Here is a 20,394-nt window from a genome sequence, read left to right on the forward strand (position 1 = left end):
GGGGTGGGGTGGGGGGTTAGTGCCCTGGATATGGCGGATGGTGAGATAGTCGAATATGTCGTGGGGGAGGTTGCTTGCGTGAATGGTGCCGTACACGCCCGACAGTCCTTGGAGTCCTTGGATCTTGTCACGTGCCCCCAGCCCAACCTAGCTGAGGAACCTAACCATGGCATGCGTAGCCTGTCTCCCTCCGCTGCAAGCGGTGACCTAACGTACAACCAACTGCCAACCAACTGCCAACCGACCGCCTGCCAGGTCTTTGCTCGCGGACAGGACGGCGACCATCGCGGACTGACGCCGGGCTTCCTGGAGGGTGTACGACATCAGCGGTTGGTACGAGGCCGCGCGCCGCGGCACCGGGGGGTGTACCTGGGTCGAGTGGAGGCGGTTCCTTCTCCCAGAAGAGTGGTTCTGGAGCTGCAGGTGAGTGATGACGTAATGGGTTCGGTTACCAGGGTTTTAGGACCGCCTGGGATTTCTTTTTGTTCCCTGTTGCTTTGCCTCATGACTGACTGGCCAACAACAATAACAACAACAACAATCGGCATTGCCGTACCCTTCTCCTATGGGAAGCTACGGACACTGACCGACTGACAGACCGACTGGCTGACTGACCGACTGACTGACCGATTGACTGTGACTTCGGCATGAAGAAGAGTCAGAAGAAAAACAGCTATAAGAGAAATGCTAACGGACTTTTGTGGGGGGTAATCTCAACATCTCAACACCCCCCGTAGGCGCCACTCAAACGCGGCGACGGCGTGGCGTTCGACTGCGGACGTCCGGAGGACGACGAGCCCGGCGGCGTCGTGTACGACATTCTCGATGCCAAGGGAGCCGGGCCCGCCGCCGCCGGCGGTGGCAGCGACTGGGGCTCCAACCGACCCGTGGGTCCTGGGTCAAGAGTCACAGTGGTGCTAGGGCCCCAGATCCAGGGGGGTGCGATGCAGGTAAGGGCGAGGAGGAGGACGAGGAGGAGGAGGAGGTCTGGCTGGGACAGGGCTGAGGGCTAAGCACTGGCTGGCAAGGCTGAGGGGCGCGAGGGCTGTGTGGAAGGGCCGCGCGCGAGAGTGGCAGAGGGAAGGCCGGAGCGTGTGTCGTACTGCATTGCGCGAACCTCCGCGAGGGGTTTGGAGGAGGGCAGGAACCCCTCCTACTGTTTCATAAAGGAAAAGACTTGGAAAATTTAGAGGGGAGGGCATGACGTTCTTGCTTTTTTGGTGTATATGTGTATATATATGTATATATGTGTATATATATGTATATATGTGTATATATATGTATATATATGTGTGTGTGTGTGCGTGTGAGGGCTTTCCCCGCGTGTATTCCATTCTGGTGTGTGTGTGATGGGCCCCCTGGTGCTGATAGTCCTGTGGTCAGAGACACAACCTGGGCTAATGTGCCCTGCTCTAAGTTCCAGGAGGCCGTACCCCCGTACTGGTCCTTATCGCCACGTCATCAACCGTAACGGTCTAACGGTCCGCAGGGGATCTCTCCGGGGCATTTAATGTGGCGTACGAAAGATCCCGCCCTGGAGTCGCGCCTCCGCGCGTCGTACGACAGCCTCGCCGCCGCGAACATGCGCCGCCTGCCGGTGACGGCGGCCGTCGCCGGCGCCGTCGGCGGTCCGCTGACGCTGACGGTGTACGATCCTGACGGCCGGGCTGTCACAGCGGCGACGCGGCTGCCGCTGGTGGCGGCGGCCAATCGACCGTTGACGGCGGATGACGTGGCGCGTGCTTTAGGGCCGCAGCTAGGCGAGCCGACGTTGGCGCTGGCGGGCGGAGTGGACATGACGGGTTTAGGTTTGGCGGCGGGTACGGCATAGGTGCAGAATTGTACGGTATACGGTATACGAACACGCGCCACACGTGCATGTTCACGTTCGAACCCAACAAAATCTCTAACAAAAAGATCTTCTATCTTTTTCCTGTTCTTCCTTTACTTTTATCTTTTCCGCACGGGCTGCCAAAAGCATCTTAGCCATCCAAAAGCCAAAGCCGGCCCGCGCCCACATGACTCGTAGTTGACCGTTGCTACGGGTCATGTACGGCACCCATTTTCTGCCCCTCTTCATCTCCTTCCCGTGCCCATATGCACGTGTTTCCCTTTTTTCCCTCCCGGGGAAGTTTACTTCTTAGGGGAAGGTGGAGGAAAGGGAGCGCGGCTGCAGGCAGGGAGGGGAGGGGAGGGGCAGGGAGACAGGGGACATCGACAGGGCCGAGATATCAGCCTCCCCCCCCCCCTCCAAACCCTCTGCCCTCTCGCAAAGGGGGGGGGAAAGGGGGGGAAAGGGGGGAGGACCCTCTGGATGTGCCTCGCGGCCGGGGCAGCAACACCGGTCGCGCGCAAAGGCCGGGGGTACAATAAATACCGCACGCACCACGAGCTTCCGGAAAACACGCATCAAAAGTGATAAATGTTTAAACATAATCCCCTTCTTTTCCTTTTGGGGAAGGGAAAAAGAAGCCCAAAGTGCATGTGCCAGCATGGAAAAGGATATGTGGCCCCTTTATGGGCGATAGCACGAGCAAGTCATATGGACATATGGACACATGCCATCTTTTTCGCATGAGTTTTGAATGGATGTGCGTGTTGACATTGACGGCGATGTCTCTTGCTGGTCCATTGGAAAAAAAACGTTTTTTTGCCGACTTCTATTGTTATCAGCTGTCACTGTTATCCGTTATATTGCTGTTAAGTTAGTTGCAGCTTAGTTCTTGCTTTTCTTCCCCTGCCCACCTGTAAGTCATCATTACCAATTTTTTGTAGCAAAAAAATGAGATTTGTTGCTTATAATTCTTGTTTCCTTTTTGTTGTTCCGCCCGCCCTCGCTGAGCCGCCGTCAAACCGCAGGTTTGTTCATGCCCGCCTCCGAGATCAAGTCCGTCCGGCGGCAGGCTGTTGAGGCGCTGCTGGCGGCGCGACGTCAACACCCGCGCGCCGATGGCCTCGCCGAGGCACCCGTACTGCCGGACATGCTGGCTACAGCCAGGGCGGCGGCCCCGCCACCACAAGTGCTACGGCTCCTGTCAGACCTATCGTGTTCGGCAACTGCAGCAGCAACAACAACAACAAAAAGAACCGTAACAGCAGCAGCGACGGCGGCGGCGGCGGCAGCGGATGCCGGTGTTGAGGAAGGGTACGACAACGGCAACGATGACGTCTCCTGGACGGCTAGCGGCGGCGGCGCCGCCGCCGCCGCCGGTTCCCGCGGCGGCGCACCTGACGTGTGCATCCGCGTGTTGTGTCGTACTCGCGAGCAAGTTGACGCGGCGTTGCAGGTGCAGTGGCTTCGTGAGGTGGTGGTGGACTTCCTGGAGGTGCAAGGTCTTAAGGAGGCGGTTGCGGCGGTGAGCAGGGTGTGGCAGGGTATACCAGCGCGTGCATACATACATACGTACATACACATGCGGCTTGAGCGCATCCCGCATGTCCCGCGGGACACACGAAATGACCATGAACTTTGGATATATGTATCTATGTATGTCGGTGTAGGTAGAAAGAGGTAGACATAGAGAGAGATTGCACACGCGTATGTACGTATGTTGTTACAGGGTGGTATAGCTTCACCAGCGGCCCCCTTTCCCGGGCAGTCCCTGCTCTCCCCTGCTAGAGGGGCACCCTAATCCGTCACCCCATCCGACTTCAGAATGTATTCGTTGGGTTTGGCAACTCACCACCACCATCCAACCAAATCTAGCGGATCAACGGCGCATCAACTTAGTTCCTGGTCAGCTCGCAAGTTGATTTTATCACGTTCTACACCGTCCACAAGATGGGGGGCCCTCTCCCATTTCATGACTCCTCAAACACCCGAGGAGCCGGCAGGCGGATTTGAACCCGGGTCGGCCGGGAGCAGAAGTCAGGCCTTAACCTCTGCCAGCCGCCTGCCTATAAACGTATGTATGTATGTACGTACGTACACACCTCCGGGTGTGCACTGCAGGTTCGTGCCTCGGGCCGAAGGGTAGTGGTGGCGACGCCTCGCGTGCTCAAGCCCGATGAGCAGCGGCTGTGGCTCTTCTACCTGCGACTGGGCGCCGACGCCCTGCTGGTCCGCAGCGCCGGTATGCTGCACCAGCTGCAACTGCTGGGCGGTCCCGGTGAGCCCGCCTTCCATTTCCCCCCCACCCCACCCCCATCGGCCCCCGAAGGGGGAGGGAGATGGAATTGGGGAACATGGGGAGCATGGGGAGAGGAGCAGCTGCGTGTAGGGCGAGTAGAACGGAGAACATGTCTGTGACTGGGGGGTTGGGGCGTTGGGGGAAGGACGAACCACACGCAATTGAAGCTGCTGCCAGGCGTTGGGGGGCGTTGGGGGGCTGCCGTGTGGGTTTTCAGGGCAATAAGGTGGATTGGGGACACGTCGCCTCCGCCAGGGCCTACCCCTGTCAGAGCAAGCTGCTCGTCCGTCAGAGCAAGCGGCTCAGCTCATGAAAAAACCCACACTTTCGTTGGCTTTCGTCCCACGCCCACTGGAATATGCGTACCAATTATGTATGTGTACGGCTCCCGGCCGCCCCCGATGTAGATGCAAAAACCTCTTCACCTTCCGCACTCTTCTCCTGCGTTTTGTCCCCTTGTGCCATCCAAACGTCTCCCCCATTTTTCGCCGTCGTGTGTGCATTACGCACAGGCGCTGTCGTACCGGACGTGCCGTACCCCATTCCCGCACTGGAGGGTGACTTCAGTCTCAACGCGGCCAATGTCCTCTCTACGTCCCTTCTGCTCCGTGGTGGCGGAGCCGCCGCCACTGCCGCCACTGCCGCCGCCACTGCCGCCAGTGCCGCCACTGCCGCCGCCCCCGCTTCTGGAACTGGAACTGGAACTAGCAGCGACAGTCCCGGCAGCGAAATCGGCCATGGCGGCAGCGCAGCGGTCTGGCGCGGGCTTAGTCGTCTGGCTCCCACCCACGACCTCCACGCGGGTCAGCTGGCGGCGCTGGCTGCCGGTCTGGGTCCGCGGCGGGCGCAATTGGAAGCCATCCTGCACCAGCACCTGCCCATATTCCACACGGAGCACTGCGTCTTTTGCAGGTGGTGCTGATGATGTGGTAGCGGTAGAGTGTGTGTGTGTGTGTGTGTGTGTGTGTGTGTGTGTGTGGATTGCCTTCTTCTGGGTTTTACGTGGGCTGGGTCGTCGCCCGCCCTAGCGGGGGGAAACTGGATCGCGAACCTAGGTAAGCCCTCCAGAGAGTCCCCGTCCCCCATCCTCCGCGTCTGGCGTTTCGCCTATCTGATTATTAATGCGTAATATATAACGCAATAATATAATATATTATTTGTATGTATGTATATTATGTATATGCGTATTATCTTTATGATGTATATGTAGTATATTATATAATATTGCCTGCAGCACTGTGCTGCATTCGTCCCTTATGTAATATTATACATATTTTATGTGTGTTATATAATTTAATTATATAATAAAAAATGAAAAAAATTTAATAACTGGACTGCCATGCCTGGTCGCCACAACATCTTTAGCGGCTGATGCCATTCCTTACTGTTTTTTTTTTCGGCTAGTGTTTCACGGCACCAACCATTTTCCCATGTGTTCCTGTTTTCGCGACGGGCCCTCCTCCCTGCCGGTTGGCCGCCCTCTTGCCATCAGGTTCCTGTCCAGCGGCAACAGCTACAAGGACTGCGGTCACCCCTGCGAGAGCCACCGGCTGCACCTCCGAGACAACGGCGGCGCGGACCATTTGGTGCTCGCGGATATGGGGTGCAGGAACACGGTGTTCAACGCCAAGGCGCAGTCGGGTACGAGGGGGTGGTATGTGGTTGTGTTGTGTGGAGTGTGGGGTATTGGGGCGGGGCGGGGCGGGATCTCCCGTCGTCGGCCACACATGTGTGTTCGAGTCAGCCCCGTAAACCACGTGGGAGCTGCAAAACAGGCACAGACAAATAGCCGGCCCACGGCCTGCGGTGTTTTCTTGCGTATTTTCTATTTCTTGCGCATGTTTTAGACGTTTTGTTTCTTCCAATGTACGGCATTCCAATGTACGGCATGTCGCTACGCATGTACGGCATGTCGTTTACTTCCCGGGGAGAAATCGAAGGTTACCTTAACCCCTCTGTAAAGCCCGGATGCGCCGTTGCGCGCGTAGCTATGCAAGGCTAGGTAGCAGTGGCACCGTCCTGAATAGCAGTGAAATTAATACTGCGCGATATGTGTGTGTGTGTTATACATGGCCATGGGTGCGTTCCCCGTACATGCAAACCTGCACGATATGACATTTGGGGATAGCTTACTGAATTAATCCATGTACTGATTGATCCTTTACATGCGTGCCGCCTTGATGTTCCCAATGTTCCCTTCTGACAAGAACATGTGACCTTTGCGTGTCTGGAATTTTACGGTGTTCTCAACAGGCGCTTTCTACGTGCGCGACCTGATAAAAGCTGGCTACCGTACCGTACGGATAGAACTGGTGGACGAGCAGCCACAGTACGTAGCTCCACTGCTCGAGGGCTACAGGTACAGGCATATGCGGCGCTAAACAGTGCTGAAGCTGACGGTATTAAAATGCATCTGGCCCTTTTGATATAAATGAAGCTTTCTGAGTTTGATTTTGACCTTCCTCCTGGATAAATAAATAGCTTACGAGCCAGTCAGTTGCCCAGCGTGACCCCAATCAAGCTTAATTCTGCCATTTGATAACAATGAATGAAATATTAAAAAGTTTGCAAATATCATCGATTATGATTATGATTCCAATAATTGTGTCGTTATTAGGAATGCACTGTAGCAGTCAATTGGTTTCAAACTCTGCTGGTCCCTGTAGTGGATTTGGTCCATTTTCCATGACGTCTCGGCCATTTTCCATCCGACCACCCGGCCATAACGTCTCCCGTGTCTCCCATGTCGGCGCCTCCCTCCACAGAGATGTAATCCTCGGCCGTCGCGGTCCCGGGGACTTGTGGCGTTGGTTGGGCACATTACCGGACGCCAACGGTGCCGTACACGGTGTCGACGCAGGCTCACTGCAGGTGCAAAAGGAGCGCTCCAGGGGCGCCATGAAGCCCACCGCAGCGGCTCTCAAGCAGCAGCAGCAGCAACAACAACAACAACAACAACAACAACAACAACAACAGCAGCAGCAGCAGCAACAACAACAAGGAGCTGGCCTAGCGGTTGCGGTTGCCGGAGTTCGGTTAGAAACGGTTAGCCACGGGAGGAAAGGGTAGTTCGGTTGCGGTGAGGGAGGTTGTCGCAGTTGCATGACATTAAAATGACTACGATGGGGCCCCGGGATTCGTAGGTTTAGGAGCTAATGTCGTTATGTTGCGCTCTAGTTAGCTTTTGTTTCGACCATGTCGATCTTCGCGCGGTCGAATGTTATAGCCCTGTAATCTGCATGCCCGAGTTGGGCTTTTAAAAGATTGCGCGTCTTGTCTTGACACACTTGAATGCTTGGCGCGAATTGTTCACATGGTTAGCCATCAGGAGGGAAGGGAAGGTAAGGCGGTAATGTTCCGTTGAGAACTCAGGCAGGGTGATGACAGAATGGTGAGAGCATGTGCTTGATGATACGATTTTGCATATGCAGGTGATCTTTTTTTAGCGCCGCGATGGTGTGGAAATCCGTTCGCGAGGCTATGCTGTGGTCATGCTGTGCTTGAAAGAGCAATAGCAAAGAGCAACTGCGTGGCGATTATTATTGTCGTACTTGTGACAGCTTTCCTATTTTCATTTTCGGCACTGTTTACAAATTGTAGTTACTTCCCCCTTCCATTTCCACCTAACTTTGATATTTCCGACCTGTGCTCCCAGTCTTTTGTCCTGATCCTGACCTAAAACGGTCGAGCGATGCCCGCCTGGTTCTTTTCCGCTTCGCCCCCTTAATCCCCCGGGTCACTGTCACTGGAAGGATAGACACACTTACCCCGATCAAGAAATAAAAACAACACGCAAATGGGCACCTTAAGGATTGGCTCCCTCTCGGCTTTGCGCTTTTCGAACATGATACGGTAACGATGCTATCCGTAGGCAAGCTTGCGAAGTAAAAATACGGAAACCTCCCAGGGCACATGGCTTGGGTCTTCTTGGGATTGGGGGATTGAATAACTTGAAACGGCCGTCTCACCATCGCCCATTCGTTGTTGCATCAACAGTTGGTACTGGTATAGCTACAGCAGCTGTGCCTGATGCTGTCAACGTCCAGCACCGCATGCAGCGTAGTACGACGTCTTCACGACCCACCCGATGATCAACCATCAACCACCAAACGCTTCCAACTCGTTGACATGGTGGATTTGTTCGCACCCAGCTAGACACCCCTGCCCATTCACAGCTCTCAAAAGTACAGCAAATCTTTGAGACATCGCGAATAACGAGCATCCATGGATACCGTATTTCAAAAGGATGCTTTTCATGCTTTTTGCATAAACTGACTCGAATATTTGCTCACTATTGAAGGGGGAATCACATGTTTTTACTTTAAATCGTTGGAAAACCCCGCAAAACCCATAAAACCTTGCCATTTTTGAGTTTTAGTTTTTCATTCGCAGAGCCTCCATCCATATTGTTAATACCAGTTGTAATGTGGCAGTCAGACTGTCGGAAGGCCGTTTGGTGCTCCCGCCCGGGATTGCTTAAGGAGCAACTATGCAAACAGTCCAGCACGTATATTATAATGCCTGTGATGAAACTTATGTTAATTCCAACCAAGAGCCTGCTCAGGCGCCCAGGCAGAGTGAGTAACGCAAAAGCTGATCAGATAACATTTGAACATTGCATGTAATATGTTGTCGCCGGAGCACAGTCGCAGCAGCAGAAACATTACACACGTTGACAAATCGCCGCCAAGTCAACGAAGATAAATGTCAGAAAATAAATGTCGTGAGGCGCGATGGCAGGGCTGCTGTGTCCCCACTCATCAAATGCACGGATGGGTCCGGGCTACGACCCATCAAAAGCCCAAGACTTGCGCGCGATGAAGAAGATGCGACACAACTGCATTTATAATGACAATCGTATAACCAGGTGGCCCAAACACCAACGAAAACGATCATTCACCAAAAACATCATCACAAACGAGCTATCGAACATGCCCAAGCAGCGACACTATATATAGAAGCATGAGCACATGGCAACCGCAAGTCTCGCCGCTCGCCTGTTCTCTCGCTGTCGCACGCCGGGATGCGGCCAACAGCTCACCACCACAAAGCACCTCATAAAACATGAAGCTACTACTGCGCCTAATGTCTAACCCTAACCCTTCCCCTTCTTTTCTCGTTCGTTGCGAGGCCGAGTCCACGACGAGTCAGTATTTTCAATAACCTCAGCAGCGTATCCCTAGAAAAGCTCTGCACAACAATAAAAGCCCGATATAATAACACACACGCCCGACAGCGAAGGCTCCACCCAAAGAAGTCGAGCCTCAAGTCTCTTCTCCGTCGTACCAACCAATTTTCACCAAACACGAACACCAACAGACTTTGTGTGAACGCTAGCTTGCTGTCGGCAAGCACAGCGTAGACTTCCTTACGCCGCACCGACTCAGACCCGTGCCTTGAATCAACAAAGGGCCCCCACGGTCATCTGTCTACGTCATGTTGTTCTGGTCCACATCTTGTTCTGGTCAATCAGGTTAATATAGTCAACCGTCTCTCAACCCCCCTGGAGTGACCCAAATCGTCACCACATGCATGAAGACCGCGCTCCTCTTTGCTGCCCGCCTGAGCATTTCCCGCCAAATTTCAAAACAGCTCATCACCACGGCCGCGGCCACAGCCCCTTTAGTACGACTACACCATGCCAATCCTTCGTCCACCAGAAAAAACGATCCAGCCATACATCTCGATATGCTACGCCACGTCCATTGGCCTCCTAATGCCCGAGGTATCGATCAAATGCATTGACGATATGAGAACGAAAGCTCTTACGGGCCACCCAGCGTCTCACATAGTCACTCCCGCCTGATGATGAAGCAGCTCCCCCGCAACTGCGCGCTAGCAGTGCACCGCTTCAACAGAGAGCTTCAGGTCCATCACAGCCGTCTGCAGACATGCAAAAACAAAACCATTAAAACCCCACACGGACAGTCGGAATTTCGGCCTCTCAAAACTCTCCTCCATCCAAAATGAACAACAACTCGGCCCTGCAAAAACTACGGCTCAGCCTGGCCTTCCACCAGCCGCGTGTGGGCATAAAACGGATCCGCAAGCCTCCCGCCATCATATACGCGATTTTTTGGCCTCTCCAAAGCTCGCATCAACACCAGCGCGACTCGACTTCTTTCAATTACGATATGGTCGTGCTTCGCACCAACACCAGCAAGTTTACAAATAGCGCATACCTCACCCAACAGCAAGACGTACACTTACTTAAAATTTCTTCTTGCCACAGGTTTACTGCTCTATCTCGACACCATGTAACGACGATGCACTAACGACGATGGCAATGACTGCGACCACCACTCAAGAACGGCGTGTACACGCAGGTCGTTGCCCCGCTATCAGCTGGTCGACCTGCCGAATAAACTCGCCTGCCATGCGCCAAACGGTGAATTTCTCCCCTATCTTTCCCCTCCTCCCCCTACCTCTCGCGGCAAAGCCTACCCCCTCCGCAACACTTCACCGGGACATAGTTTGCCGACCGGCCGACGCGCCGTCTCCCCGCGCCCTGCCGTGCGAAACACGATTGCAAGGACTGCGACGGCCTCCACATGTTCACGTGTTAAGAGGATGGCGTTCCGAGTCCAGCAAACCATGACGGATTTCCGGGCCCAGATCATGGCGTCCGCGACCTTCATAAGCGCTCCCTGCAACCTGGGCGCCCGCGTCTCCTGAACCATCCTACGGCGATGCCGCCGCTGAAGACAACGGACAACGGCACAGCCGACTCCGGCAACGCTCGTTCCGCCGCTGTCGCACATCGCAGGAAAATGTGAATTGGGCTGACCGGCGCTGCTGCTTGGAGTGTGCGGGACGCCATTTCCCAGAGCTCATGGGCACAAAGGGCGTGCTATTCCTGGATTGCTCAACTGCTAGCTCAGAATAGCGTTACTAGGATCCAAAGCCGCTCATGTATGAGGTACAAAATGTACTTGGAGACGAACTCCGCAGCACCCATCTCCATGGCTTCATCGAGCTGCGACGAGTGAGATAACGCGGATCGGATTAATTTAGCAACAGCTGCAGGTAGAGTGGACCATATGTGGATGCGCTGTGAAAAGGCGAGCAGCCCTTTGTCTTCCAAGCACGCCGTGGGCTGGAAATCAGCAGGTATCAACAGATCGCCTTTTCCGTTATGCGCTATGGAGAGTCCGTTTAGAAAGCGACGTTGTTCCTGTCCCGACGAGCTGTTCGCAAGCGTGTAGCTCCGCCTTGACGCGCTAAGAAGGGCCTCATCGGGGCATATAACTCACCGTTGCATTGAAGAAGGTCATGGTTAGGATAATCGTTGTTGCCGTAGAGAAAAAGCGCCAAGAGAAAGCTTTGACAATGCTCCTCAACAACGAGTCGTGCTGTGGTCGCACTTGTGCTTCCTTCTGTGGCACAAATAAGCATGTCCTCAAGAGAATGTTACTAACGGCAAGGACTTCAAGTCTGCGATGGGGCTTTACACAGTGAAAGCCCTTGTCGTCCGTCCTACCTTGTCAGCTTCGCCGTTTTGTGTTTGGCGCGCCGCTGCTAATCCAGCCTGAAAATATACAGGAGCATAATCCAAGCGACGGCGGTTCAGGGCAATGACCCCAGATTGCCAAGCGCCGCCCACGGTAGGCCACTAACTCGCCAAACTCTCACAGTTACACGTAAAATAGATCCAAGTGTTACCAAAGTTCACCTGGTATCCGGCGTCATAAGCATTTTGCACCTCCTCATTGGCAAGCAGGTCTCTTTCTACTACGCTCAATGCCGCTGCAGCTGGTGCGCTAGGCTTGTTCTTACGGCCTGCTGATTCGCCAGAACGTTCGAGTGAAAGCGCACAAATAAGTCGGAGAGGGCGCCGCTTCTCTTGCTGTAGGCGTGTCTTGCAGCCGAACCCATGGCATTTTTGCAAAAAGAAAGAGGCCATTACTGATCACTTCAACTATGCTAGTGCCCACAGATACCCTCACTGTAAAGAAAGCGAGTAGATAACTGTGAAAATTTGTGTGGAGGTTTCCTTTGTTTCCGCCCCTCCAGCCAGTTGTACGTGAACCCCTCCATCTGGCCATAGTTGCGATGTGTTCCCAGTGTGCAGTAAAACCCGCCGTTGTAAACGACGACATTCTGTCCTATCGCGATATATAGAGCCCAGCGACAGATGATGCGCACCTCGTGGTCGTTATTCCTATATTTATAGTTCTCTCCACGCACAATTTTCCAACTGTAATGTATTGTAGCTTGAATTTGTTTATGAGTTACCGTGTACATAAAAAGACTACTATTGAATTTAGCGCAGCGTCAGAAATTTGTAATTTTGTCAGTGGTGCTTGACGGTGGCTTGTCTTGCTTGCCTTGGTGTCTGAAAATGAAACTTCCGCCAGGATATGTGGCGGGTTTAGGTGTCCATAAAGCCACAGCTTATGGCGGCCTTGGACAACGGCTCATGGAACGCATGGGCTGGAGCAAAGGACAGGGACTTGGCAAGGAGAAGCATGGAATGAAGGATGCAATTGAAGTGAAAAAGAAGGAGGACACTCTGGGGGTACGTTGCATGCCGCCGTCCCGTTTGTTGGCCGCCGCCAAGGCCTTCACCGTCGTTATTGCACGACCTTGATCGCCATCTCAGTCAAGCAAAGTTGGTATGCATGCTGTTATCTTTCCCATAGCTCATACCTTCGCCGTGAGGTCCCTTAGTCGACGGCCACATCCACAAATTGAACCCTTGGAAGCTGTCTCGCTAAGCGCTGCTCTAGCTTGTCACGTTCCTCTCTCCTCGGCCTCCCCCCTCTAAACTTGCTATAGTGAAAATTGTCCCTGACGCTCGGGAGCGCTGTCTTGCACGTTACTCGGGCAACGGAAGCATGCGATAGTATGCACCTTGACAAAGTCCTCCCCCATCTCAACCTTTCAACATCGCACCCCTTATCTCTGCACGTCCAAACCAGAAATATAGTCAGTTATTGACAAGGCAGCTTTTAGGATTTATAGATCACCTCTCCATCCGCAGTCCGTTTCCAGGGATAACGGTCGGCGCCCTTGATGCTAGGATTTATCTTTATTTTCTGTTTGTGTTGCGATGCCAACACCACGTCGTAGCTCCCTCCTTCCTTTCCCGCTCACTCTATGGCGTCTGGCGACGGTCATCATCCGGCACGTATCTACGCATCCTCATGCACTCACAGGCTTTCCCACAGCCATGATCAGTGCCATGATCAGTACCATGATGACCCAAATTCCAGTCACACGCCTCGTGTTTTGCAGATATAAAAAGCAGGAAAACATCAACTTCACATAATGACCCAAATGCCAGCTGTTTCCAACGGCCGCAGGTTGGCGCAAACGGGGCCTGGAATTGGGAGCAGAAGTACTGGGAGGACGCATACAACTCTGCCATTCAAAACATTAACCATGTACGTGGTGAATTTCAGAATCTTAGTACACATCGATGCCTCTGTACGTGGTGATGATGTGGGGAAGCTCTTGGCGATGTTGGATTTGGGTCGTACGGAAACAATTACCTAGGAAAAACAAAGAATGTGCCAATTTTTACAAGCTGAGCATTAACTGCTGCCGTGCTTTTCTCTGGTCATGTAAATTTCTATCTCCCTACAGGAAACCAGTGGCAGCAGTAGCAGCGACAGTGATAGCAGTAGCAGCGACAGCGATGCCGACGCTGCTCGGCGAAGCAGCAAACGCGCACGGAAGGCGATACCTCAGACGACCACAACGGGTGCAACTGCCGCAGGTGCCGTACAGTCGCTAACCGTCAATCGTGACGGCACACTGGCTACCGCTAGTGAAGCGGAGCTTCGCATCGCGGCGGAGCTAGCGAAGGATCCTTGGGGAAGGTGAGGTGGGGATAGCCCGTGGCTTTGTGTCAGCATGTTCTCTCCGGCGACTGCAAAGTTAAGCTAAAGCGGGAATTTGGCCGAAGGCCTAAGGCGTGGGGGAAGTGCGAAGGGCGCGGACGGCCTAGACAAATAAATAGGCCACGTTTTGGCATAGGCTTAAACCTCGTGTACATTTTGGACCCACGAAGCGCGCGCGTGACAGGTAATGCCTCCTTTCCGTTGTAAGTTAGCTGAGTGTTTAAGCTACAACGGTAAGCAACCACCTAATCAGGCCGCGGGTTAACAAGAAAGGAAGCAAACGGCACACCTATGCATTGCCGCAGAACGCTGTTTATATGAACGGGGGTATGGAAGCGGGGACGGGTGAAGGGCGGGTAAGTGGCGGATCTGGTGCACAATGCGCACTGCCGCGAGGCTTACGGGTGGACGGATGGATGTCTGGATGGATGGGGGGGTAGGCAGTAGAGCCCCCGGATTCAGCGTCGCGGTCGGCAGTGCCGCCAGGGCTGCTATTGGATAGGATTCCAAGCCACTCGTGTCTGGCAACGGTTGATTTTTCATCCCCGTGTCGATTAGTAATACTTGGCGGCAATTTGCCGTGACCTAGATTTTTGCTTAGGGATGATGCCTTGACTCTCGGATCCTCTCGCTTGTCGTGGATTCTTTGGGTAACGGGGATGGGAACCAAAGGTTACCCCAACAGGATCCTTACGTACCCCGGGTTGCGTCCTTCTGAGCTCTTTCCGCCTCGTCGGCTGATGATGCGGGGCTGCATTCCGCCGCAGGTGGGGGGGTCGCGCGGGTAAGATGGCCCGCATTCGCGCTCAGGAGCAAGAAGAGGCGAATCGGGCTCGGGCCAAGTTGGGCTTGCCGCCACTGCCTGTCGCGACGGCGCTGCCACCAGCATTCGATGGCGATGACAGCAGTAACAGCAGCAGTAGCGGGGAGGATACTGACAGCGATGGGCCCAGCACCCGCGGTCGCCGAGGGAGGGGCGTATCCCAGGGGAAGGACAAGGGGGCGGGGGAGAGGCAGACGAAGAGGGACAAGGCGGCAAATGGAAAGGTGAAGAAGATGAAGAAGAAGGCAAAGGAAAAGAAGGAGCCGACGGATGCGGGCGGCAGTGGTGAAGAAGGCGTGAATGACATGCCGGTAAGCTGTAGCGGGAATGAAGGAAAAGCAGAAAACGAATCTGGGTCATGGGACTCGAACCCGAACATGAGTGCAGTCCTGGGAATTAAGTGATTGAGGGAGAGGGAAGAAGGGCGGGTAGCCCATTTGCCAAGTATATGGCTCCAGCTGCTACTTTGATCAGCACCCTTCCAGTCATCCTCCCTGCACCGGTCCTGTCTTTGTTCCCAATAGCAGCAGCTTCACAAACTGACCCATTTTTCTCAACTGCCTAACGGACTGCTGGGTTAACTAACAAACCGCTGGGCTAATGAACTAGCTGGTAGGATATGCCAAGCATGTAAACTGGCTACCATTTATGCGATAGCATATCGCTACGTCTGCCGATTCTCCAACTCCCCAACGCAGCCGCATGGCTGACGGCGGCCCCAACCCCCAGTCTGCATCGCACCCACCTACTCTACCCTACCCTACCATCCCTGGCTCATGCAACACACGGCAGGACTCGGCGGCCCCTGCTAAGCCTGCCCCCAAGCGAGTAGTGGTGGTGGTGGGCAGCGAGGCGGCCGTAGCGGCACGGCTCAAGATGGTGAGCAGCTAGCTAGGCGCCGGGGGGCTTCCCCTTGCCGGTGTACGCGTCGTCGCTGTGCAGTCCCCCCTCCCCAACAGTCCCGTCCCATCCGGGGCCTGTCTCATTCACGATGTTGTCCGCACCCCCAGCCTTCCGGTCTGTCGCTGCACTACCGTTGGAACTGCCCAGTCATCAGCATCGTTCTTGTTGTCGTTGTAGTCGCGTCTTGGCCGCTTGTGCTTTTGGAGATAGCGCTTTGCTTCTACGCTTCACATGTTTATGACGTTATAATGTAAAATCAAGGATTACAAAGTTATATTTTTTATATACAAAGTTAATTTTTTGGTTGTTTTTATAATATATGTGTACTCTGATGTAATCCTTACTCCGATCCCTTCCTTTCGTACTCCAGTTCGCTTCATTTAGGCCCACGCCTGCCACGGGCTGGTGGGGTGCTAAGATGTTTTCAAGTGCGGGGCTCCTGGAGAGCCTGGAGGACGAGACGGCTGGGGACCAGCGCCTGACGGAGGCTGCGGAGCGGCAGGCGGCGGATGAGGCGGCAGGGCGGGTGTCGCTGGGGGGCACAGCCGCGGTAGCGGCCGGGCAGCGGCGGGGCTTCAACGAGGACGACCAGGCTGCACTTTACAAGCGGGTAAGGTGGACCAGAACCCAGATAGCGCTGAGTCGAGACGCGATTGCCGTGGCGGATTGGGTGTGTGTGGATGGGTGGGTGGGTGTGCGCGAAAAACGGCAAAGGCAAACGTATTTGTGTTGCGCGGCAACCGTATTTTAGGGGTCGGTTTTTTTAGAGGTACGGCAGGCATGTACGGAATTCTCCCGCTGGTGTCGTAGCTGTCACATCTCTCCTTTGTTCCTTTTATGTTTATTATTATTACTCATTACGGTGCGTGCGTGTGGTGCAGTACATGGGCCCGTTCCATGCATCCTGCGTCTGAATTATCATCACGCGGAGAAGTCCCCTTTCCTCTTGTACCCTTTTCTTCTGCCTGTTTGAAAATCCCCTCCCGCCTGGCTCTAGCCCAGCTGGGAGCTTTCTAACATCAAGACATGATGTTTTACTAGGCGAATCATAAATTTTATATATTCATCAGCACGTTTGTTTTCCATGTCTGTGGCCATCGGGCTATTTGTCTTGTGAATACAGAAAAAATAAATAGGGGACAGTAGTGTTTGTATTATTCTTACTGTTATTGTTTCTTGCTGTTGTTCCGTTTCGCATACCTTGGGATGGGTTTCTTTGTGGTGCCGTACCGCATCCGCAGGTACATGACTTTCAGCGCGTTGGGCGGAGGGGCCTCGGAAAGGGGGAAGTCAAGGTGGGGGGGACAAAGTGGGCGGGTACGAAGAAGACCTTTGGGGAGGAGGGCGATGACGGCGAAGATGGCGATGACGAAGAGGAGGGCGGCGGCGGCCGCGGCGGCAAGGACGAGGAGGAGGAGGAGGAGGAGCAGCGACAGGTCCGGAAGCAGGGCACGGCGAACGAAGCCGGAAATTCGGGGCGCGAAAAGGATGTCGAGGAGGAAGAGGAGGGCGAGGAAAGGAGGAGAAGGAAGAGAGAGAAGAAGAAAAAGAAGGAAAAGAAAGGGCAGGAGGAAGACACGGCTGAGGCGGCGGGTCCCGCAGAAGGTAGCGCCGCAGCGACTGAGAAAGGGGCTGTCAAAGCGGGAGAGAAGAAGACGAAGAAGAAGAAGGAGAGGCGACATCAGGGGGAGCAGGAGCAGGCGGAAAAGGTTGTCTCAGAGGGGCAGCAGGTGCAGGAGACGGCGGAGCAGGATGGCACTACCGCTTCTAGGAAAGCGAAAAAGCGAAAGGTAGGTAACATGGACGCCGGCGCAACGACCGCGGTGCCGGTTTTGGAGCTCCCGCAGCCACGGCGGCAGCAGCAGGAAGACAAGGAGAAGGCAGCACAGGAGTCACTGGCGGCAGGGGGAGCTGCGGCTACTGCCGCCTCCACTCCTACCACTGCGGACGCCCCGAAACCCAAGTGGCTCAAGCTGGCGCGAATGGTGCTTAAGAAGGTCAGTGATGAGAAAGAGATGAAAACGAAACAATGTTTGACAACATCGACGCCGCCGAGTGAAGTTACCAACCCAGTGAAGCCATTTTCTTTTGAACAGTTCAAATTTAAAAAATGAGGGTTTTAATCGGAGGCAGGGAGGGCCTTATGGTCGTTTCAGCCGTTATTGCGTTTGGCTAAAGTCTCTGTCATCAGGCGATAATCGTTAGTTGGGAGGGAGGAAGGTAAGGCGAACCACTGGAGGGAGAAGGTGCGGGCAAAGATATTTCTTAAGCTTCTCCTCAATTACGTAAGAAGTCATCATTTTTGTCGTAAGAGATTTCCACCGGGTGGCGCTATTCGGGTGCGGCTTTTTGAGTCCTCCTTTTCCCGGCAGACAGCGTGGATGGCCCCCGTGCGTTCCACACGGCCTGGTGCTCTGATTTCGGTGCCACGTGACCACTACACTTCCGGGATGCTGCTGGGCTGACCGCTGCTGTCTAGAAACTAGAAAAATTCTGTCTGTTTGTTTGTCCATTTGTCTGTTCGTCCATTTGGGTCGCGGGGCCCTCCCCTAGACCGTGCCATGAAAGCGCGCGAGACGCACGCACACACACACGCTCGCAAGCACACCTGTGACTATTTATTTCTAGAACGGCTGCTTGCTTGACTGGTCCTCGCGGCACTTGGTCCGGGCTTTCACTATCTTCGTCGCATCGTTCGTCCCCCTCCACCTCCGTCTCAATTTGCAGTCAGCTGAGCGTCGAGTGAAGCTCCGAAAGGTTATTGCGGAGCTTGTGCTGCACGCTGAAGAGCAACACCGTAACCACCATCAACACAACCACCACAACCACCATCACAGCGGACGCGAGCATGGGCATGAAGGCAAGGAGGGCAACAGCGGCAAGAAGAACAAAACCAAGAAGGATAAGAAGGGCGAACAGGGTGCAAAGTCGTTCCTGTCCGCAACAGTGGAAGATTCGACGGCAAAGGATGCGGGTGGGGCCAGCAGCGGCAACAGCAATACTAGTCCTTGGGATCACGACGTTGTACGGCAGGCGCTGGAGCGCAAGGTGCGTGAAAGGAAGGGATGAAGCTACGGGATGGGATATGCGTCGTATGCTTTGGTGGTGCATTTTCCGGGGAAGCGGGAATGTCGAGGCAGTTGCGCTACAGGCATACGGACAGCTGGGGCTGTGGGATTGGAGAGCTGGGGGAAGCTCTCGTGGCAGCAACAGCAGCAGTAGTAAAAGCAGTAGCGCAGTCTTGCGTGCACCCTTAGACTAACATTTCATCACATTTCATCACATTTTTTACCATCGCGCTGATGTGTGTGTGTGTGTGTGTGTGTGTGGAGTGGAAGGGATTTTGGGCTTTCGTAAGCTTTTATCGACGCCTGTCGTTTGAGTTGCTGGTATTTTGCGGTATAACGTCGTTTTTAACGCAATTGTGTTTCTGTTTCTGCTGCACTTGCCGCGTCCTCCTTGTCTATTTTCCAATGCTGTGCACCCAACGCCTCCCTCCCCTTCCTGTTGCGTCGTAGATCCGGAAAAGCAACAGCGGATTGGCGATTGACGGGAAGTTCCTCACGATGGTGGGTGCATCCTGATGATGACGACAACGACGATAACGATGACTCGTCATGACATCTCGTCAATGGATATCCACCTCTATCCATTTCTCCCATAGAAGCCGCGTCCTAGAATACCGCGAACTGTCCGATAGTAAGGGTGTGACGGGAGGTCTTTCCGGTGGGTAGTGGTTACTGGTTTCGCCGTGGCAGCCTCTGGCACCACCACCCGTCTTCCCCATTCGGTATCATAACACGCGGGTTAGACCTGGGGGTTTAGGGTTAGACCTGGGGGTTTAGGGTTAGACCTGGGGGTTTAGGGTTAGACCTGGGGGTTTAGGGTTAGACCTGGGGGTTTAGGGTTAGACCTGGGAGGGGCGTGGGGCTCCATCATCACAATCAGCGGGCCGATGGGATGGATGTAATGAGACGGCAGTAGCATTAGCAGCAGTAGGGGCAGCAGCAGCAGCAGCGAGTGTTGCTGGGTGAGGCACGTATAGCAAACGGCTTGCAGGAATTGTGTGTTGCCTATGGCGTGTGTAGTACACGGCCTGCAGGAAGCGAAAATTAGATACAGAACTAGCAGTAGCTGCGGCGGCAGCAGCGGTATGCGGGGCGTCGACTGTAGCTAGTAGGATTTGTTGGTATTTGCGTTGTGTTCGCAGTAGGAGATAAGGCCCTGGAGCTATTCGCTGGCTAGATTTCATGGGAAGGGGAGGATGGGGGAATATTGGTTTTTGCCGTGTGGTCAAGGAGTCTAGTGCGTTCGTTACGTTTTATGCTAAACAGGTTGACGGACGTAGCTGCGAGCACGGTCCTGCGCTGTGTTTCGGCCCGGTGCCTGGTGTTCGTCTTTTCTGGAGACATGCTGCCCACTGTATAAGAGTTTATCAGTTGAATTTTGTATACCATGTAATTGTTCGTTGATAATGATTTGCAGTGTTCATCTTTTATAATAGTATGTTTCACCGAAATAGATTTCAACGATTCAAATTTACAATCAATTGAAGGTGCAGGCAGTGTTCGGGCCGAAACGGAAACCTGCCGAAACGGAAACCTGCCGAAACTAGTTTGTGGGTGTGCACCGTGCAGGAACCTTTATATTCCGTAGCAATCATCTTCCACAACTCAAAATAATGTCAAGATGC

The 20,394-nt window shown here is 54.0% G+C and overlaps 3 protein-coding genes across 3 annotated transcripts in view; 2 read left to right on the forward strand and 1 right to left on the reverse strand.

Annotated features, from left to right (window-relative positions):
• Positions 1 to 7,809, forward strand: part of VOLCADRAFT_116887 (uncharacterized protein) — a gene marked incomplete at both ends in the record, with an annotated part of 13,054 nt that extends 5,245 nt beyond the window's left edge. Inside the window, 11 exons of the mRNA XM_002948443.1 lie at positions 142 to 423; positions 738 to 950; positions 1,490 to 1,628; positions 1,677 to 1,820; positions 2,860 to 3,356; positions 3,953 to 4,109; positions 4,643 to 5,042; positions 5,623 to 5,771; positions 6,384 to 6,489; positions 6,896 to 7,001; positions 7,786 to 7,809. Of these exons, the coding sequence (XP_002948489.1) occupies positions 142 to 423; positions 738 to 950; positions 1,490 to 1,628; positions 1,677 to 1,820; positions 2,860 to 3,356; positions 3,953 to 4,109; positions 4,643 to 5,042; positions 5,623 to 5,771; positions 6,384 to 6,489; positions 6,896 to 7,001; positions 7,786 to 7,809 (2,217 nt within the window). The remainder of the gene's footprint in view (positions 1 to 141; positions 424 to 737; positions 951 to 1,489; positions 1,629 to 1,676; positions 1,821 to 2,859; positions 3,357 to 3,952; positions 4,110 to 4,642; positions 5,043 to 5,622; positions 5,772 to 6,383; positions 6,490 to 6,895; positions 7,002 to 7,785) is intronic.
• A 2,761-nt stretch (positions 7,810 to 10,570) lies between these two features.
• VOLCADRAFT_120647 (uncharacterized protein) lies at positions 10,571 to 12,078 on the reverse strand (the record flags this gene model as incomplete). The annotated part of the gene is made up of 5 exons (XM_002948573.1): positions 11,803 to 12,078; positions 11,611 to 11,658; positions 11,384 to 11,506; positions 11,023 to 11,106; positions 10,571 to 10,828 (listed from the first exon to the last, which is right to left on the reverse strand). The coding sequence occupies exons 1-5, from the start codon at positions 12,031 to 12,033 to the stop codon at positions 10,571 to 10,573; spliced, it is 744 nt and encodes a 247-aa protein (XP_002948619.1). The 5' UTR covers positions 12,034 to 12,078.
• A 393-nt stretch (positions 12,079 to 12,471) lies between these two features.
• Positions 12,472 to 20,383, forward strand: VOLCADRAFT_120649 (uncharacterized protein; the record flags this gene model as incomplete). Its single annotated transcript, XM_002948444.1, has 10 exons — positions 12,472 to 12,648; positions 13,436 to 13,516; positions 13,863 to 13,954; positions 14,743 to 15,109; positions 15,591 to 15,677; positions 16,072 to 16,311; positions 16,943 to 17,698; positions 18,429 to 18,749; positions 19,220 to 19,270; positions 20,339 to 20,383. 10 exons carry the CDS (start codon positions 12,472 to 12,474, stop codon positions 20,381 to 20,383), a joined length of 2,217 nt encoding a protein of 738 aa, XP_002948490.1.
• Positions 20,384 to 20,394: the final 11 nt, after the last annotated feature.

The sequence above is a fragment of the Volvox carteri genome (assembly GCF_000143455.1).
Source record: "Volvox carteri f. nagariensis unplaced genomic scaffold VOLCAscaffold_10, whole genome shotgun sequence".
Lineage (NCBI taxonomy): Eukaryota > Viridiplantae > Chlorophyta > Chlorophyceae > Chlamydomonadales > Volvocaceae > Volvox > Volvox carteri.